At 42.3% G+C, this 18,826-nt stretch overlaps 1 protein-coding gene across 1 annotated transcript in view; it reads right to left on the reverse strand.

Annotated features, from left to right (window-relative positions):
• SKAP2 (src kinase associated phosphoprotein 2) overlaps positions 1 to 18,826 on the reverse strand; it is a 501,186-nt gene that overhangs the window by 396,632 nt on the left and 85,728 nt on the right. Inside the window, exons 3-4 of the mRNA XM_078663472.1 lie at positions 15,249 to 15,274; positions 2,121 to 2,231 (exon numbers count right to left, since the gene is read on the reverse strand). Of these exons, the coding sequence (XP_078519598.1) occupies positions 2,121 to 2,231; positions 15,249 to 15,274 (137 nt within the window). The remainder of the gene's footprint in view (positions 1 to 2,120; positions 2,232 to 15,248; positions 15,275 to 18,826) is intronic.

Here is an 18,826-nt window from a genome sequence, read left to right on the forward strand (position 1 = left end):
GAAGGTGCAGGAAGTTAAAGGAGTTAAAATCAGGTTGGTGAAATAGGGATTGATACCCTGATCTGCTGGTTCTGAAATCTTCAGTTTACTACCTAGAAAGGGGGGGCTCAACCAAGTTAATTGCAAAATACAAATATCCAACAGTAACCACTTTTGTGGTTTCTTGAGATTTTCTGGAAGTGTTAGTTCAAAAAGAATATATATACTTCTGTCATAGCTCTGTTAATGTTCCACTGAAATTAAAACATTTATTCTAAAACTCTGATGGCACCGAGACAAAAAACACCAAGATAATTGTGATTTTCTGATAAATAAAAATAAAAATAACAATTCAAGGGCTATCTTTTATAAAAAACAAACCCTATTTTTTAAATTATTTACAAACAATCAACCAATTGCTAAAGACAAAGGAAACAAAGCATTACATTAATGATATAACAGACCAGCTGATTGATGAAGACATATTTCACAACGTTTTGCAATTTTATGGATCTCAGTCTGTGCAAAGATCCTGAATTGTCTAGTTCGATAGCTAAACAGAGCAGGGATTCATGTTTAATTGTGCCTTGATTGCTGGCAGGCAGCAGCATGTTTGGTTGTAGACATCATCAGCTTTCATTAAACATGGTTAAGAAATATGCACCTTCGTGATGGTGCACACTCACAATCACAATCTCCAACTACTGACCGGTGCCAATTCAAAACATTTCAACCTGCAGATAGAGAATATCCTAAAACAGGACACACAAGACAGTCTATTATAATTAAACAATACTCTCTCTAGATCACGAGCGTGACAATATGTGCTTTCTAAGCTGTCTGGGCGTCTATACCCATATCTAGTGTAAGCGAGCCCTCAATAACCTCTAAGAGAGGTGGACTTTTTCCTGACTGATCATATGGTGCATACCTCAGAATTCTGTGCTTCTCAGGACATAAATAGGAGCTGTTTTTGTTGCAGAGAAATGTTCATTTTATCAGCTTAAAACAAGAAAGCTCGAGGCAGGCTTGCCATGATTCACACCTGTGACCAGAGGGTGCTATCACATACCTGCAGTATGCACTTATTCTAAGGTATATTATTAGTTTATACGCCTTGCAACACACACATTACCCACTGAACTGCTAAAAAATAAAAAAGGCCATACAAGCAACTTAGATGCATCTCCCATAACGTGCACTATAATTTGTATGGACTTCTACTATCTTGCTAAAAAGTGTACGCATTCACCACTTCATTGAATCAAAACAGAAACACGTTGGAAGAGCTGTGGCCTAGTGGATATCAACCGTTCAATCACTAGAATGGGGTTCTAATCCCAGCACCCCACTTGATCAGGTTACTGTCTGTGATCCTAGGCAAATCACGTTGTATCCTTATTCCTCGGGCAGCTTGTCAGCCCGCACCGGAAAACTATGAACAAGTGGGAAATTCAATTTCAATAAATAATGTTTGTGAACTACACTAAGGTTGATCCGACAATATTTTAGAAAAAACTAAACCCATGGGCATGAGATAAAAAAAAAAAGAATTATTACAAGAAACACAAAACAAAAATTCTAGAATGCGTGATTCCATTTTTAAATCACTGACGCCAAGGTGCCAACCAAGCCCGATTTGTCTTTTAATAAATTGACTTCCTGTTGCTTTCAAAAAAGCACCTTACAATTCTATATTAAACAAATACCCTGTATTTAGCATGAAAACGAGAAGAAATACATGTCACACAGTTCAGTTTCAATTTAGGGAAGAGGGACGCTCTTGAAAATTAAAATAGGTAAAATATAAATAAGTTAAAATTCATCAAAAAAGCGCCTGTTATTGGATAAGTAAGGGGGAATCAGAAAATGCAGAATGCATAAGACAATAAAAACCATTGCTTGCATTGAGCTGTGCCAGCCTGGTGGAAAACAGCTAACCAGGAGGCGAGTTGTGGTAAAATGCTGAGTGTGCTTTTACGGCCACTGGAGAGCGCTGTTCAGTTCCTAAAGGAGAGGTTAGAGCCTGTCGGCTGTCCGCGGCGTGTCTGCGCGCTCACAGAAGCCAGGGCTCGCAAGGGGCTCGTACATTACTCATTGCTTTGGGTAGCACCGAGGAAAGAAAGGCCAAAGCTGCCTACCGTCAGCGGGCGCGTCGTCGTCCTTATCGCCCCGGTCAGAAGGCAGCGAGATGTTGTCAGAAGCCTCCGGGAAGAGCCCTTCGTACTCGTCACACTGGTCCGAGGAATCCCCTGCACAAACCAGACAGACAAGCCAAGGGCAGATTAGATAGCGTCTTCCTTTGTTCATTACAGACACTCGCGAGTGGTAACATAAAAGCTCCTCTGATACGAGTTCAGCAAATTATAGACTCATTTGAAAATTGCAGGCGCAATATTTCTACGCGCACAGTTGTTTCCAGATGGTCTGTTCCAGGCGCGGAGGCTGCAGCGCGCGAGAAAGGCCAGCGCGGGGACAGTGCAGAATCAATGACATGAAAGTGTGGGATGAGGGGAACAATGGGTGAAATAAAGGGGGCAGACATTTCCTATTATCTATCTATCTATCTATCTATCTATCTATCTATCTGTCTGTCTGTCTGTCTGTCTGTCTGTCTGTCTGTCTGGCTGGCTGGCTAAGTCTATTAACACCTCTGTTTAGCCATCTTTCTTTCTATGGATCAGTCTAAGACACTATGATTTTCAGTAAGGGACCGGAGGTAACCTAAATGATGTTGATGTTAAGTTAGTTGTGTTGGCCTGTTAAGAAAAGCTAAATGGCCTTTACAGATGTACAAAGGACCAAAACCGGTCGCATTTTACGGTAGAAATCGCAAATTGCGACTGCAATTTAAGAACCGCAAAGAGGGATTACCTATTTGCGATTCCTAAAGCACAGTACAAAGTATTTCCTAACTGTGGATTGGGCATTTAGGAAATGCAATTACCATCGACTTCAAGTCAATGGTAACCAAGTTCAAAATAAATAAAAAAATGAACTAACACCTTGGCTGCGGCGCGAATTCCGCAGCGGTGCTAAACATTCCAATCATGGGCGTGGCTCGGACGGCCCCTGGCTGTCGTGTGCACACACCCACTATGATGGCCGGGGGGCCGTAATGAGCACGGAAGGGTTTAAAATGTTTTTTTTTTATGTGACATGAAGCACACATCTACTACCAGGGTATATGTGCACTTACATGTGCACTAGGAAAATCGAGGGGCTTCTGGGGGCCTTAAGCCTAGTGGTGGCCTGCATGGATTGGGGTGGCAGGGGACAGAGGAGAAAGGGGGGGAAGCAGGTGTTAAAAAAAAAGAAAGAAAGAAAGAAAGAAAGAAAGAAAGAAAGAAAGAAAAAACGTATCTTCTCCCCGCTTCCTCTCTGAGTCGCTCCTCCGTAGTCCCTTGCTCCAGCCGGAACTGAAAGGGCATGTTCTCCACCCAGGCTGCAATACAGCCTGGGTGGAAAACATGCAAAGTGCTCATGAATGTCTGGCCAGCCTGAGACTGACGGTCAAACATTCATGCACACTCACAGAGTGTGCCAACCACTCCTCCCCCTGCTCTGAGAGCAGAACAGTCCCGTCCCGCTCCACAATGCTGATGCGACGCTCCTCCGCCTTAGCGGAAGAGACGCAACTGCTGAAGCCCAGCGGCACCCATAGCTTTGCATTTCTTAAACTGCAATTTCCTATTTGGAAATCGTAATTTAGGATATTCAAACCATTTCCTATTTTGCCAATAGGCGGGAGAATTTCGTATTTGAGATTCCATTCCTAATCTGTAGGAATCGCTACTAGGGAATCGCACAATTTGTACATATCCTTTTGCATTTTTGAAATAGCAATTCCTAAGGAGTCACTATTTAAGAAATGCAAACGGGAACCTTAGTTCATCTGACCCGTAGTGTACTAATAAATCTGCATTAATTTCTTACTACAGTGCAAAGTTCAAATTGGAGGTTATTGCCTTAGTACTGGTTAGATTTACTTTATTCGTCAGGATTCATTGCACTGCACTTTATGCTCTGGTTCTAGTCAAATACCTTTCTTTATAGTGTTCACGTATTAAAAATCAGAAAGGCACATATATGGAGACCTACCATGAGGAATGTGCTATTTTAAAAAAAATCTACAGGGGAAGTGAGAAGCTCAGCACCCACGTTATCTCTCGAGATGTATGGACCTTCTCCACAACAACAATGGTATAGTAATAACTAGCATATTACACACTGCACATCTAGACATAACATCTGCATATATATTATACATTTTCGGTCATAAATATGCATGCATTGAAACTACGTTACATTATGCACATTACAGTTCTTTACTAAGATCAGTGACAATCCAACATTACAAACAAATTAAATGATAAGACCTTATATTCTTGGTCCTATTAGAAATTATTGGCGGTCTGGGGACCTCCCTGTTTCTGAGGGATGCTGGTTGGGAAGAGGCGGGAAACACAGCCTTGTGGTCTATTAATATCACATTTCAAAGATGAATGAAGTTATATCGACACAAATTCTTGCTGCTATTTAACTGTTTCCAAAATGAACCAAGATGAGGGACACTGTGATTACAATCCGTAACACTGAAAAGTCCTAGCTAATGTTGACACAGCATCCTGATGTGCTGCTCATGACATCACAGATGACATTACAAATCATATCATCATTAGCATTTCGTTTGCAACATGTTTTATATTATGTAAAGCTGTAGGGCTTCTGCAGTTACAGCCACGAGGAAAATATATCCGGATATATAGATCAAATCTAGTTGTGCTGCCACAAAATAACTGTCAAAATGTAGTTATCCCTGTAAATGATTATGAAGTGTTGATAGGCTAGGCTATTGCACTTACATGTACAATGTATCAGTATTATCACAGTTATTAAAAGTAGGAGTCTGGCAGAAGTACCACAGTCAACATGTTAATAGTGTTCATACTATCTGATAAGAAAGGCTCAAGTTACACATGGAACCAGTGCTTATCATATGCATGTTAAGGAGCAGTTATTTGGCCACTGCTGTTGCCTAGATGTTTCCTCACAGACATATGCACAGAGAAGAACAGCTGCTGGTGTTGCACTCACAATTCACAGGCATCTTCAGAAGCATGATATAAAACGGTACCACGGTCAATAGCTTGCTTTTACCTTAGAACTGATACTGAAAACAAAGGCTTCTCAAGTTACACTCAGGTTAAATGCAGTTGTAACGTTGCAGTTCCACTCTCAACAGCTAGTTGTCCCTGCAGAGATTGTATACTAGAAAAATGCTTTATTTCCAGCATATTTGGAAAATTCCAAGAGTTTGCTGTATCTGTGAAATTAGAGACCTTGCCATCTGTGAAGAGTTGTGCATCATCAATGATGTGGTGCCGAGGAATTTCAGAACTTTTTAGATATTGGATTCTATTCATAATGTCCTTTCAACAACATAACATAAAATATGTATTAGTAAAGCGCACGTTCACCCAAGCTTATCTTGGTGCTGAATAGCATGTTTTTTGTTAACCAACTCAATGGTACTCATATTATCAACTTCAGCAGGATGAAAGGCTGAGTGGACCCACCAGGATTTGAACCTGTGACCATGAGGTCAAACAGAGGCCCCTACAGTGGACGTATTAGTCCACTAAGCCACCAGACCCAACTGAATTTGGTTAGTTCATTTGATGTTTTTATAATGTGAGTTAAAACGATGAGTTGAGCAGAATACCATTACATCCGGTGACCCAAGGTTTTCTATATATTATTTTTACATTTCTCATGATCGTTTTAACAACTTTCTGGAATTTGACTGTATTCTTGCCTTCAGTACCGTCTGTAGATGTGCTCAGCGGGGACTGAACAAAGGATGTGGCGTTATGCCACGCCCTGCACTTGGATAGATAGATGGATGGATAGATGGATAGATAGATAGATAGATAGATAGATAGATAGATAGATAGATAGATAGATAGATAGATAGATAGATAGATAGATAGATAGATAGATAGATAGATAGATAGATAGATAGATAGATAGATAGATAGATAGATAGATAGATAGATAGATAGATAGATAGAAAGATAGATAGATAGACTTACAGACATCAGACAGACATATATAGAGATGTACTGAATATATTGATATATTCCATTTGGCAATGTCTGTTTCCCCGAACCCCTGATGTGTTTGCTTAGAAATAATTTAGTGTCTATGAAACGGAAGCTCAGCAACGTCATATACAAAACAATGTCTGGCAAGCATTTACCTTGAAATTAATTATTATTCAAGCAATGTTGTGCAAAGTGATTTTATTTATCTCAGTCAATAACTTTCATAAATTGTGTAAAACACTTGTTAAAAAATCAAGACATCGAAAGAATGTACTTAACTTTTATTTATACCATTGGAAAGGCATCTAAAAACCAACAAAGAGCATCAGGTATGCTGCTCCATTACAATTTGCAGACATAATTGGAGGAATTACAGGCTAATCAGGGCTCTAAAAGAAATGTATGTTCAAATGAAATGTCTACAGACTCATTATTTGGCTGCTATTCTATTTGCAATCAGCCATAATGTCAGTGGTGCCCGGAGCTCGTGCCAAAGACAACAGCATAAATTGTGCATCTCATTTCTGTGGTCATAAAATTAATGATCAGTTTAAGTGTACTTCTTTGTAAAAGTTATGGCACAATGTAAAGACACGAATGTGTCCCTCTGTGTACTCAAGAGGACAATTACGGTTTTGTAACCCATTAATATTATTTCGTGTTTCCCTCGGAGCTGAGAAGTTTAAATACGTGTGATTAACGATACCAAGTCAAATAAAAAAAGTCTTTTTTTATGGGGCTGGATGCATTTAACTTCTGTTTGCCAAATAATATGTGCAGACTTCCATGCTGCATGAAGCCTGAGCACTACTGGACAAACACTATTCTCTTAATTACATTCCCCATATTCACCCCTGAAAGGACTACTTAATCTGCATTACTTTTCTGTCCACCTCTATGGCCCTGATTCTTAATGACAGTATAAGAGGGAAAATGCCACAACGAAAATTGAATTGAGTGTTTTGCCTAGGGACAAGAAGCCAATAAAAATGTTTTCAGAAAGATTTCACATTTTGAGCACAAAATATTTTCCTACAAGCACTAGTTCCTTTGTAAAAGACTTGTAAGACGCATTTGACTAGTTAACTGTCCCTTTGAACCAGCTTGGATATAAGGCACTTTGGGACCAAAGACTTTAGGCAGCGGCGGCCCCGCCACAATGGCGGAGGAGTGTTACCACACTGCCTGGCTCAGAGCCAGCAAATAAAAAATAAAATGATGTACGATCATCATTTTATTTTTTATTTGCCGGCTCTGAGCCAGCGCATGCATGGAGGGGTAGGCCAAGGCATGGGAGGAGGAGTGCTATGTGCACTCCCTCAGTGCGCATAGGCATTTGGCCAGCTGTCTCAGGCCGGCCAAAACACACATGTGCACTTAGGTTTCTACAGCCGGGCTGGAGAAACCCCACAGACTCCCTGGTCTGAGCGGAGCATCTTTCCAGCCCACTCAGGCCAATCCCTGTGAGGAAAAGTGTTCTTCTGATCGGCATCATCTGTACCGGGACTTCATTGCTTTTTCATTGCCATCTCGTGTCAAACACTTCCACACGACCCACCTGGTCATTTCTGCTGATGCCTGAGGAAAATCTAACTAACCCAACAACAGCCATCTTGCAGCCTGCATTTCTGCCCAGGAACTGCCGCACACCCAACCCCCCTGTTCTTGCAGTTCAACAGAAAGCCATGAGACACTCACACCCTGTGTAAATTATTTGTTTTCCATCTCCTGCTCCCTGCCCAGTAAACATCCTTGACACCGTGATCAGCTTATCTGGACAATGGTCTGACTGCTGGGCCTTGATCAGGGTGATTAAACAATGACCTGAAAGACCGGTGTAACACGGTCCTCCACGGGGCGAACCGGAAGCAGACAGAGAACGTGCCGCTCTCCTGTACCCAGGAAACGGACAGAGGTCTAGTGCTCAGAAAACCCAAGGGGGAGGAGCCACGGCCGGACCTGGAACTAGTCGGTCAAAAGGAGCAGAGAGAGGAGCGGAAGGTGTGCGGCAGCATCGACTGTGGAGAGCAGGAGACGCGAGAGAGAACGAACAGAGGAGAAGGAGAACGGGAGGCTGAGGCATGCGAGGATCGGAGGAGGAGAGAGGAGGTGACCATCGGAGGAGGAGACGAGGCGTGTGAGGAGTAGAGTGCGGAGCAGGAAGGAGGAGACGAGGCATGTGAGGAGCGGAGTGCGGAGCAGGAAGGAGGAGGCGAGGCGTGTGAGGAGCGGAGGAGGAGAGAGGAGGTGACCATCAGAGGAGGATACGAGGCGGGTGAGGAGCGGAGTGCGGAGCAGGAGGGGGCATGGCAGACCCTCTGCAGCGTAACGACTGGAGAACCCACCGTACACTGTGCACACCCGGTGGGCAGGAGGAGGTGGAAGACGCCCCGGGTCTAGACGCCACGGTCCTGAGGATGGGTCGTGGCTCAAGGCGAGTACCGCTTGGGGGCTCATTTTGGTGGGGGTGGTGGGGAGGTCTAGGAAAGTAGGGCGGCTGGGTACATGGCCAGGGGTTTATTTGAGTTTTTCTTTCAGATCCCTACACGCTCCTTTTCCCTGATCACTCCCCACCTTGGTGACGGTTGCACTGCCTTACTGTTTAAGTTCCCGGTACTAACCCTATCCTCGTTCTTTGTTCTCTTCCCTTACCCGTCGGATGAACGAACAAGAGAGGTCCCAGAAGACCCTGACAGCAGTGACGCAGGACCTAGAGGGCGGGGATCCCTGACTACTGAGGTGTTTGGAACGGATTGGACGCCTAGCAGTCCGAAACGGACATAGAAACTGGTGTTTTTTTTAACCCTTCTATCTACAATAAAGGAGTCAATAGACCTCATCCCTGGTCCGTGTCTTCCCTCTCACCCTCGTGACTGCCAGGCGGTTACAACCTGGCTTTGATCAAGGTGATTAAACAATGACCTGAAAGACTGAGCTTTGATCAAGCCGAGAGAACAATGATTTGTGTACCAAGCCTCAACCAGGTCACCATCTACAAACGTCGTCTGGATCTGGTTATCAACTGCAAACACTGCCCTGATTGAATAATGAACTAACAGCCAAAAGACTGAGATAAAAGGCTTGTAAGCTGCAGAGTAAAGCAGCAGCCTCCTCTGTCTTGCTTCTGATGAGCTTGGGACTCTGTTCCATAGCCCGGGCTATTTGAATAAATCTGGGTTCCTCCTGCAGACGAAGGCTCCTGTGTCTCCTTTTACTACGTATGAAGGGTATGGAAGGCTTAGGTGGTTCCCCCGCCGCCGAGACCCAGTAAGTGGGTTAATCCGGTTCTTCACCTGTGCTAATCTGCAGCATGCTGATTGGATGGGAGTCTGTCCCAAGGGCTGCTGGGACCAGGAAGAAGACAGGAGACGTGATGCTGGAGAGGGCCGGCGCTTCAGGTAAGGTCATTTAAAAAAAAAACATATTATTACCAACATCCCCAACCCGCATGACCCCCTTGTGTTCCCTCCACCGGCCCCACCACCCTTTCTTTGTGGCGGCCACCACTGACTATAGGAACACCTCAAATGGTCAATTTTTGTAAAGTAGCAAACTTTCTGTAGGGCAGGCTTCGTTCATGTATGTTTTCCTGAATTTTAACAGGTCTCTTGTCAAAATCACACTTGGGTCTTCCACCTTTCCAGGGCTTCATTTGAGCCGGTGGCTGCTGGTGGGGTCCACAGTACTCCTTTTTAGGGACCAGCACTTATTTTTCCTCATCAGATATTGACCGAGAGCAAGAGAGGGAAGACAAAAAGGAGAAAAAAGGAGAAAAAAGGAGGAAAAGATGGAAAACCAGTCACAAATGGACAAAGCAAGAACCCGCAAGAATGAGATAAAAGCACAGGGAATATCTGGAAGTGAATTAAAACGGCCTGAAATTAATCCAAGCCAATGCAGCCTTGGTAGTCGCAGCCTTCTGAGCACCAGCACTCTTTCTTTTACAAATTAAGCACTGTGTCTCTTGTTTTTGTTTACTCCTGAGTAAATTACCCACAAACGGTCAAGCAAAAAAGATATCTATCGTGAGATGATCTACTTACTATATTTCTGCTGCATAAGCTGTCTCTGCAAAGCCCCTCATTGCATAAAAATGGTTACTTGGAATTAAAAATATATTTTGCTTTCTAAAAATCTTACTGATGTCAACTCAAAATAATTACTAAGAAACATGTGCTAGTAACTAAATGTGAGGCTTGCTGGAGGTAAGCATCATTTCTACTCACGTTGTTCAATATACCAGCTTTTCTACTCTCCATTTTTTCGATGGATTTTCAAAATCAGTATCAAATAATAAGCAGAAGCTTCATAAATACAAACTCAGTAGAAGGGATGCTCAATTTTTGTCTTTCCTGTTGTTTTACTGGCTGCATGATTCAAACAATAAATTTTTAGGAGATTAATGCAAATGTATTTTAAAAATCAATCTACAATTCATACAGGATCTTAAAATGTTAAGGGATCCAAGAGGATGTTGGCGCAAGTCAACTTAATGTTTTTATTTTAGTGCAATAACAAGGCTATTCGAATACAAAAAGGAGGATGGCTATTGTATCTGCTAACAACGCAAAAAGATGATGGACGGAATGTTGAACATTGTCAAACATTCACCCCCAGTCACAGATCTGGGCTTAATCCATCGTTCTTTTGCTCACTATGCCACCCTAGTTTGGCCCAACCATATGCAAATCAGTCTTGTCCTTGCTCCACATAGGAACAGTCCAGTCCGAAGTGCCAGGTCAGGTCCTCCCTGGACTGGAAAACAAGCATCCTGGGATGCGTTTCAGGGCATCACCCCTCATCCGCCAGGCTTTGTATTGTATCTACTAGACCAACTATGAACATAGATATGACACAATTGTATTACTGTTATTATTAATATATATATATTTGTATAAGTCAGCCTAAATCCTTTTGTGGGCTAAGAAAGGTTATGTGTGGTTGAGTTAATTAAGATATGCTTTAATAGGTATTCTGTCCAGAGGTACAGCAAATCTGTTGGCTTGAAATTAAAAAAGCCTAATGAATAATGTGACCATAATGATGACGTTGAGACATCAGCATGAACACAACATGATATGTATATATTACATATTCGCTTAAGAGCCTCCCTTCTGGGCTCTATGTTATTATAGACATTCTACAGCTACAATTTAAGCCCTCAAAGTTGCATTCAGCAGATATCTGACTAACAGCAAAATAGGTCAGTGGCTTGAGTGTCCTCTTGAAAATTCAGTTCAGTGGAATGTATGAATCCTAGCAATGCTGACTCAGCCTTTCATTTTTCTGAAGTTAATAAAATGAATATCATTCAGTTGGGTAACAGGGACACCTGGCAATAACATTGCAATGAAACAGCAACATCTGCAGCTGCAAATGTGTTATGTAAAACATGTTATTGCATTGTAAAATCAATGTGTGATTTGCAATTGTTTGCAACTGACTACAGAGCATACAGAGATAATATTTTATCTTCTCCGTGTTCTATTTGATGCATATTGATATGCATATGCACCTGCATGGATATAAGGCAAGTCTTCAAGGTATATAGCATATCTCTAGAGTGCTTCCTAGCACGGTTTACTTGTATTCAACATGATTTTTCATCCTTTGAAAGGACTAAAAATTATAAAAAATGTGTATTCATCTTTATAATTTTAAGGTATTGAATATTTGTATAGTTCACATCCCATTGGCTAGGCCATTTCAGCCAGTATAATGCTCTAGTAAAAGATTATTTTTCAGCCAGTATAATGCTCTAGTAAAAGATTATTGTCTAAGATATCTTTATTGATGGTGAGATGGCAGCAGGCTGAGCTGGACTGCACCCAAGAGTCATTTAAATTCTAAAATGTTACTGGTCCGAAATGGGGTACTGCTTTTCAGCAACATGCATACAAATGTAATACTTGCAAGGCATCAAAGTTGGGTCTCCAACACCACCACTCCGCTCAATGCTTGAAATACGTTTAGATGTCCTGCTTAAACATAATGCGTATATAAGAAGGTTTTTTGTTTTTAAATTTTCATTGATTCACAGCAATTCCGGCTCCGGTGATAATGTTTGGTTCACAATGAACAGAAATCAGCTCCAGATATTGTCTTTATTCCATAGTTTCCTGTTAGGTGATCGTAAATTGACTTGAAATGGTAATTTATAATGTGTGCAAGACACAACATTATCTACATTTGCAGAGAACATAGGTGGGGGGAGCAAGCCTGGCTTAGGTCGTGCTATATTAATCGAATCAGACACTCAAATGTAATCCAAACAGTATTGGATATGCATGCAATGCTGAATGTGCTAGCAGAATGGCCATCTGTTCCCTCTCCCCAAAAATATTTCTGAGACTTGGGGATGGCATCTCTAGGAACAGCACAAATTAAAATACATGAAACCATTTGGTTAATATCAGTTTGTCATATTTAGCAACTGATGAAAGATTGTTCCAATTTTTTCTTAATGTGTTCGCGTTTAAATCATTTCCGAGCACCGAACATAACTCTAAAAAAGTATATTATGTTTGGTGATGGGTGTGCTCTTTGTGTGACAGCCATTTGGCCCGTTTTAAGTGAACCAGAAAAAACACCCAAGCCAAACGACTGAATTTGTCAATTGCAGTCCATGAAGTGTTTTGGCCTACAAGGATAAATGCGAAAGTTATTTCAAACATTAGCTCTTGAGGGGCATGGATACCCATTGCGCTGCTCACAATGCATACATCTTATGTAGGTTGTATAATGAGTCAAAGCATAAATGTATGCCCCTGCTTCAGAACAAAACAAATGCCATCTCTTTAGAACTTGCCTTTAATATGATATTATTGCATACAATTAACATTTAGTTGGTTACGAGTCATATTATTTGACCTGTAATTTATAATTATATCGATCATAACGGCAAACACAATGGTATTAATTTTATCCACAGTGATCTGTAGGTTACAGATTGATGTCTGGAGATTACGCTCAACACACCGACCTATCACAGTAGTTTACCTGTTTGACTTTTACGGCGACATCACGGTCACATTTTGATGCGCAAGGCAAAATGTTACAACTGGCAACAGTAAATAGAAAAAAATACAAACCCACTGGATTACCTGACATTTTCAGATGCCACGCGGCTGTTAAACTACATTCAATTTCTTTCAAGAATATATATGCATATTCCGTTGTTTTTTTTTTTAACTGACACTACATCTTGAACATAACTAACTTAACACAAATTACACCTTGGTTTTATTTCGTATTTCATAGAGGTCTGGAGAGCACACTCCATGAACTCAATCCACTGCAGGCGGGAGTCTGCTTTTGCGCTTCTTTGACGAGGTGTTGACTGATACGTAACACCTCGTGCTCAAAAGAGTGGGGAGACTATCCTTTTAGGAAAGAAAGAAAAAATATCCCGCTAAACAGTGGTATGCGTCCACCGAAAGTATTTTAAGCTGGGGTACATTTGACCATCAGAGCATTTCAAATAGCACATTGAATAATAAAATACATTTTCATTTTTTGGAAGCCGGTAAATGAATCAAAGTTAACATACACCTAAAACGACAGCCTTAAAACCGAGACAGGGCTCCAACACACAGCAGTCTCTGATTTTTTTCAATTGTCTAAAACCGCTCTTCGAACAAAATGAGTGACCGTATTTAAATCACCACTCTGAACTGTGCACGAGGTCGAAAATATTTCAGAACAGCTGCAAAAAACAACAAAGCGCCATTGGACTTCAAATATTGTCTAAATTCAGAAAGCTATACATCTGTAACGAAAAACAAAATTATGGGGCTTATTTACAAGCCTCTTGCACATCCGGTGAGTCACTTTTAATATGGGAAAAACAAAGTGACGTACCGGTGGCGCAAGGGTCTTGTAAATAAGCCCCTATTTATCTCAGTAACATCCAGTTGGTGAAGTCTGAGGGTTGTTGCAAGCGGCGGGTCTTGCCTGCTCTCCGCCTGGCGGGCTGAGCCCCTCGGACCCGCTCCCGTTATCAGGGGGCGCTGAGGGGGCTCGTGTCTCGGCGTTATCGCGAGCCCACAGCCAGGCGGCGGCCCGGGGCGGGGCTTGCGTCCCAAGACAGTTCCGCATTATTTCCTCTGACCTCACGCTGTGAACTTTCGCAAGCGCGCCTCAGTCTGCAGGTCATGACCCCGAGCATGACCGTCCCGGAAGTACAGACCGGCCAGTGTTCGGACCCTGCTTCGTGCACCAGATACCTTTAGTTTTTAGCACTTTTTTATGGCTTCGCAATTGTTTTTTCAACATTCTGATTAGATTTTGCAAAACGGACTTCTGTTATCGTTGCCAAAGAAGGAAAGCCACGTTTATTCACCCGTGTTAATCTTGTCTAAATTAATTGGCGGACTACTTCTCAGCCCAAAACGTTGATACTTTTCGTTTTCTCGCTGTATGACACCCCTTCCACAAGGCAAGCCAAAGGGGAATAAAATACGCAGTCCGCAGTATCCTTTTCGTTTTCTAAATCTGCTGGCATGTCTGACGCTTCTCGTGATTGGGTAGAAGATTCAGTTGCGCAGTGCCACAGAGCGAATTAGTAGCTCCAAAATTTGTATTACAGTATACCAAAAATATAGAAGTGCTTAGGAAAACACGTTTGTACCTTTTCCCATGCAGGTGCGTTACATGCTAGATTCACACATCAAGCAGACGGGGGCATAACGTGTTTAAGAAAAGTGCCTATACATTATATTAAGGATCTGCAGTCGACCACAGGGCCCAAAATAAACGTTCGTTGTCAGTTTGCCTAATTACCTTCGGGGGAGTTTAACAAGCAGGTCGCAATGTCCCGACTGGTCAATTTTTTGTAATGTGTAATTGTAGTGTGTGCCTAGTATCATAATATGAGTTAAATATTTAAAAACATTGCAACAATGTGTGTGCTTTTCAATGGAACGCGGATTTATGAACACAATTGAGGGCTTGGGAGCTTTTCGTATTTTTTTCAGTAGGGGGAGCTAGCACCCTCGAATCGAGACGGCGTGTCAAGCGAACACAGTAAGAGGTTTCAGATTTTTTTTCCGTGTAAAATACCAGCAGGCTAACAAAGTTATCAAAACAAATGACTGTACTTTTTGCTGAATTAATTTGCTAATAATTATTAGGAGGGCACAATGGAAAAATTCAACTGTTTACCTTTATCCTGAAATTCTTGGGGATAGCTGAAAGAAAAAAATAAAGGAAAACAATCACAACCGGAACACCCAGTAGATCAATAAATGCATCAATGTAATACGGATATTTTATTTTGCTGCAATGCAATACAAAGTGGGTCACAACGGAACTTTTTCGTAATCGCAGGAATGAACATTTCAATCTGCATTGCGAAATTAGCTCACTGACAGAAAACATTCAGCCACGCTAAAAAAAAAATATAGCGCTGTTAACACTGTCCGCATTTAGGAGAGACAGTCACGTAGTTTTAGGGCAAAACATGTTGCTTGCTATTTCTTGGCAACCCCACCTAATCCTTATTTATTGCTTACTCCTGTGCAATTCGATTGGCACCCTTTCCACAAATTACACTGCTGAATCATTTGTTATTGACCCCAAATTGTTGCTATGTATTGTACCGTATGAATAGGACTGGTCTCTTTTCTTTTGAAATCACTCTGTCAATGACAATGAACATGTAGCTTCCGCTACTAAGCAGTAATTGTCTGCAATACAATTGGCATCTTTTGTAAGTGCATAGATACAAAAGAAGGTATAGAAAGGCTGAACTTAAAAATAAAAAGCAATGGTGGTGCCGCTATCTAACTTATAGCTATCTAGTGGCCTCCATTAAGTAGGTCCTAAGAGGAGGAAGGGGTGCTGGGGGCGGGGCTGGCAGGAAGCTGGCTATAAGTTGGCAAAAGCGAGGAGATGGCATGAATGTGGAAGCAAGTGAGGTGAAATAAGGCAAAGAAAGGAATGAAGGGCACACAAAGGATCAAGAGAGCAGGCAAATAAAGAAATAAAGAAAGCAGACAGAGAGATGGATAAAGAAAGTGGGGACAGAAAGGGATAAAGAAAGGGGGCAAAGAAAGAAATGGAAGGCTTAAGAAAGCGAGGTAGAGTCAGGGCCCAGAGAGGGCAGGCAGAACCATGGCACGAAGGGAGGTCAACTGCTTGGCGGAGGCGAGGGGAGCTGGTCAGGGGTACTCGAACAGAAGCTGATCGTCCCGTGCGTGAAGCTAAGGTCCCTTTCTCAGAACTGCTCCTTAAAGCTTTATATTTGGTGATTACATACGCTCTAACAGACAGCTGCGCTCTCTAGACGGATCTAAAAGATGTAGGAAAAAGCAAACATTTTGCAAAAATACTTTTGTATTTGGGTTTTGTAACAATCTCTGCAAGTTGTTTTTTTAACTACTTCAGATGATGTTTGGGCCTTTGCTTCAGTGTGTCTTTTTTTGGGTTTTTCTCAAGGTTATCATGCCAGCATTGACAGGTGGTTAACAAGTGTCCGGTAAATAATTTGAGTGGAACAGGAGGCAAGACACATCTTGCTGTTGTTATTCTTTTCAGCTGTTCTCTACCATGTTTAGGTCAAGCCTAGGCAGTGCGCATGCGCTGTCTGCAAGACCTGTTATCTCCTCTATCAGCTTTTGGCATGCCCATGAGTTGCCATTCGTTGTTGTGCCATTTAGAAATACAGCTTTTTATTGGTGCATTGGGTCTGATTATCCTACCTTTGCGTGCTTAGGTCACACCCATGCGATTTCACTCATTATTTGCTTGCATTGGCCATCCCAATACGTCCGCGGTACCTCCTGGTCATCCTGATCTGCCTTTTTATTTTGTAGGCTATCAACATCAATTTAGGCTTTCAGGCCGTTTCACGGAGCAATGATCTATTCTGCACCTGCAAAGTGGCAATTTCTGTCCGGTAGCTGTTGAGCTATGCCAATAGCTCTAACTCAAAAGAATGCGAAACTTATTGCATTTCTAATGCTTGTCTTTTTGAGTTTCTATGTGTAGGAAGATTATGGCAGATTGGCTGGACCATTGTGGGCAGCCATCTTTCAGAAGTAAGTTCATGATGCACAGCATCTTAAAATTAATCCTACGTTTCACCAGGAGCCAGCACAGGATTTTCACTGTAGGTGTGGGCTCTTTTTCCAAAGGTTAAAAATAGTATGCTGCTGTGTTTTAAAGTATCTGTAGTTTAGATGTACCCTGCGTTGGAAAGCCTGCATCAATGGAGTTGCATCAAACCAGTAAAAGGGATAGTGAGGGACTTTATTGGGTTGTTGCGATGAATTGACTGGAATAATGTGAGAAGGTTTCTGAGGAGATGTAGACCATACTTCATTCAATTCACCAATGATTTGCTCTGCGGGAGAAAGGAGGGCTCATAATCAAAAAGTATGCCTACGTTTCTTACTGTCTCAGATGTTGTCTGCTTGCGCATGGAGTTTTTAAGAAGTAAGGTTAGGTGAAGTGACAGGGAGGGCTAAATTTGCAATCCTCCAGGGGTGCATTTAGGCAAGAAAGCTCTCCAAACAGGAAAAAATATGTTTTTATGCAAGTTGTGACAGTGGCACAATTCTAACTTCCATCTCTAGTTGTAGTAGTAAATGAGAGTTATCACTTTGCGGTGCAATATTGCGGCTTATGCCCCCGCCAGACCTAAACAACATGATGCTTTTTAGAGAATTACCCACAAGTACAGGAAACTCAAAAAGGAAAGGGATAAAAGCCTCTATCAAGGATTCACTGTAGTTGCAGTGATATGTGTAAACGGTGTTCACCTGAGGCACAGAAGAGCCTGCATCACACTGGACACATGCAGAATTGGCCTGAGTATTACTGAAATGATTTAGTAATAAAGGTCTCTATTTTGCCAGGGTATGGAAGGAAGACAGAAAGACACTCAATGATGCAAATCTCATAATTTTAAGTCTCATGCAGTAGTGGCCGGCACATATCTGGAGTGGCGGGGTGGGCCTGGGGGGAGTTGGGAGTTGAAGGGGTGGGAGGGATGTAAAAAACCAGAATAAAAATGTACCTCCTTGCCACTCTCCTGCTCTCTCTCGTCGTCTTAGTCTCTCCTCTCCGGGGCCAGAACAGGGAGCAGTCAGGCTCCATCCCCTAAGCCAAATACAATGCAGCGTTGTGATTGGTCTGAACGCCCTGGATCGGCGCTCAGCCAGTGTAGGAAGGTGGCTACCTGACTATGGTTACCCCAGATTTGTTGCCTGTGTTTAGCTGGTTTTTTGACTTAGTTGACCTGGTTCCCTGCTAATCATGGCCCCAGGCCATCTGCTCTCTCTGTAAAATGGATTCCATGTACCCTAGGTACATACCACAATTGGAAATGGACTCCTTGTCAGCCCCTGTATAATGCACTATAGGTGCCCAGGGCATAGGGGCCACCAAGGCCTACCAGGGGCTGCAGCATATCTTTTGCCACCCCTGGCTGGTTCTTAAATTGACACAACTGGCTGAACACTCAGCTGGGGTAAGGTGGTGTAATCACCCCTTACTTAGATATAGTATACCTATATCTAAACCTATATCTGGACACATATAAACCTGTGAGCCACTCCTATGGAAGGCCTCATCAATCCTGGAGGCAGAGTGCGTGGTTTAATGTGAGATGGAGCTCTAGCATGAGCTGAGCCTGTCTGCAGCTGTCGGGAACAACTCCCTAAGCCGTTTCAGGATAATGCCATACCATATACTCTTAAGTGCCTTATAATCCTCGCGGTTATATAGCAACTTTGGTT

Source organism: Lissotriton helveticus, chromosome 10 (assembly GCF_964261635.1).
Source record: "Lissotriton helveticus chromosome 10, aLisHel1.1, whole genome shotgun sequence".
Classification (NCBI taxonomy): Eukaryota; Metazoa; Chordata; class Amphibia; order Caudata; family Salamandridae; genus Lissotriton; species Lissotriton helveticus.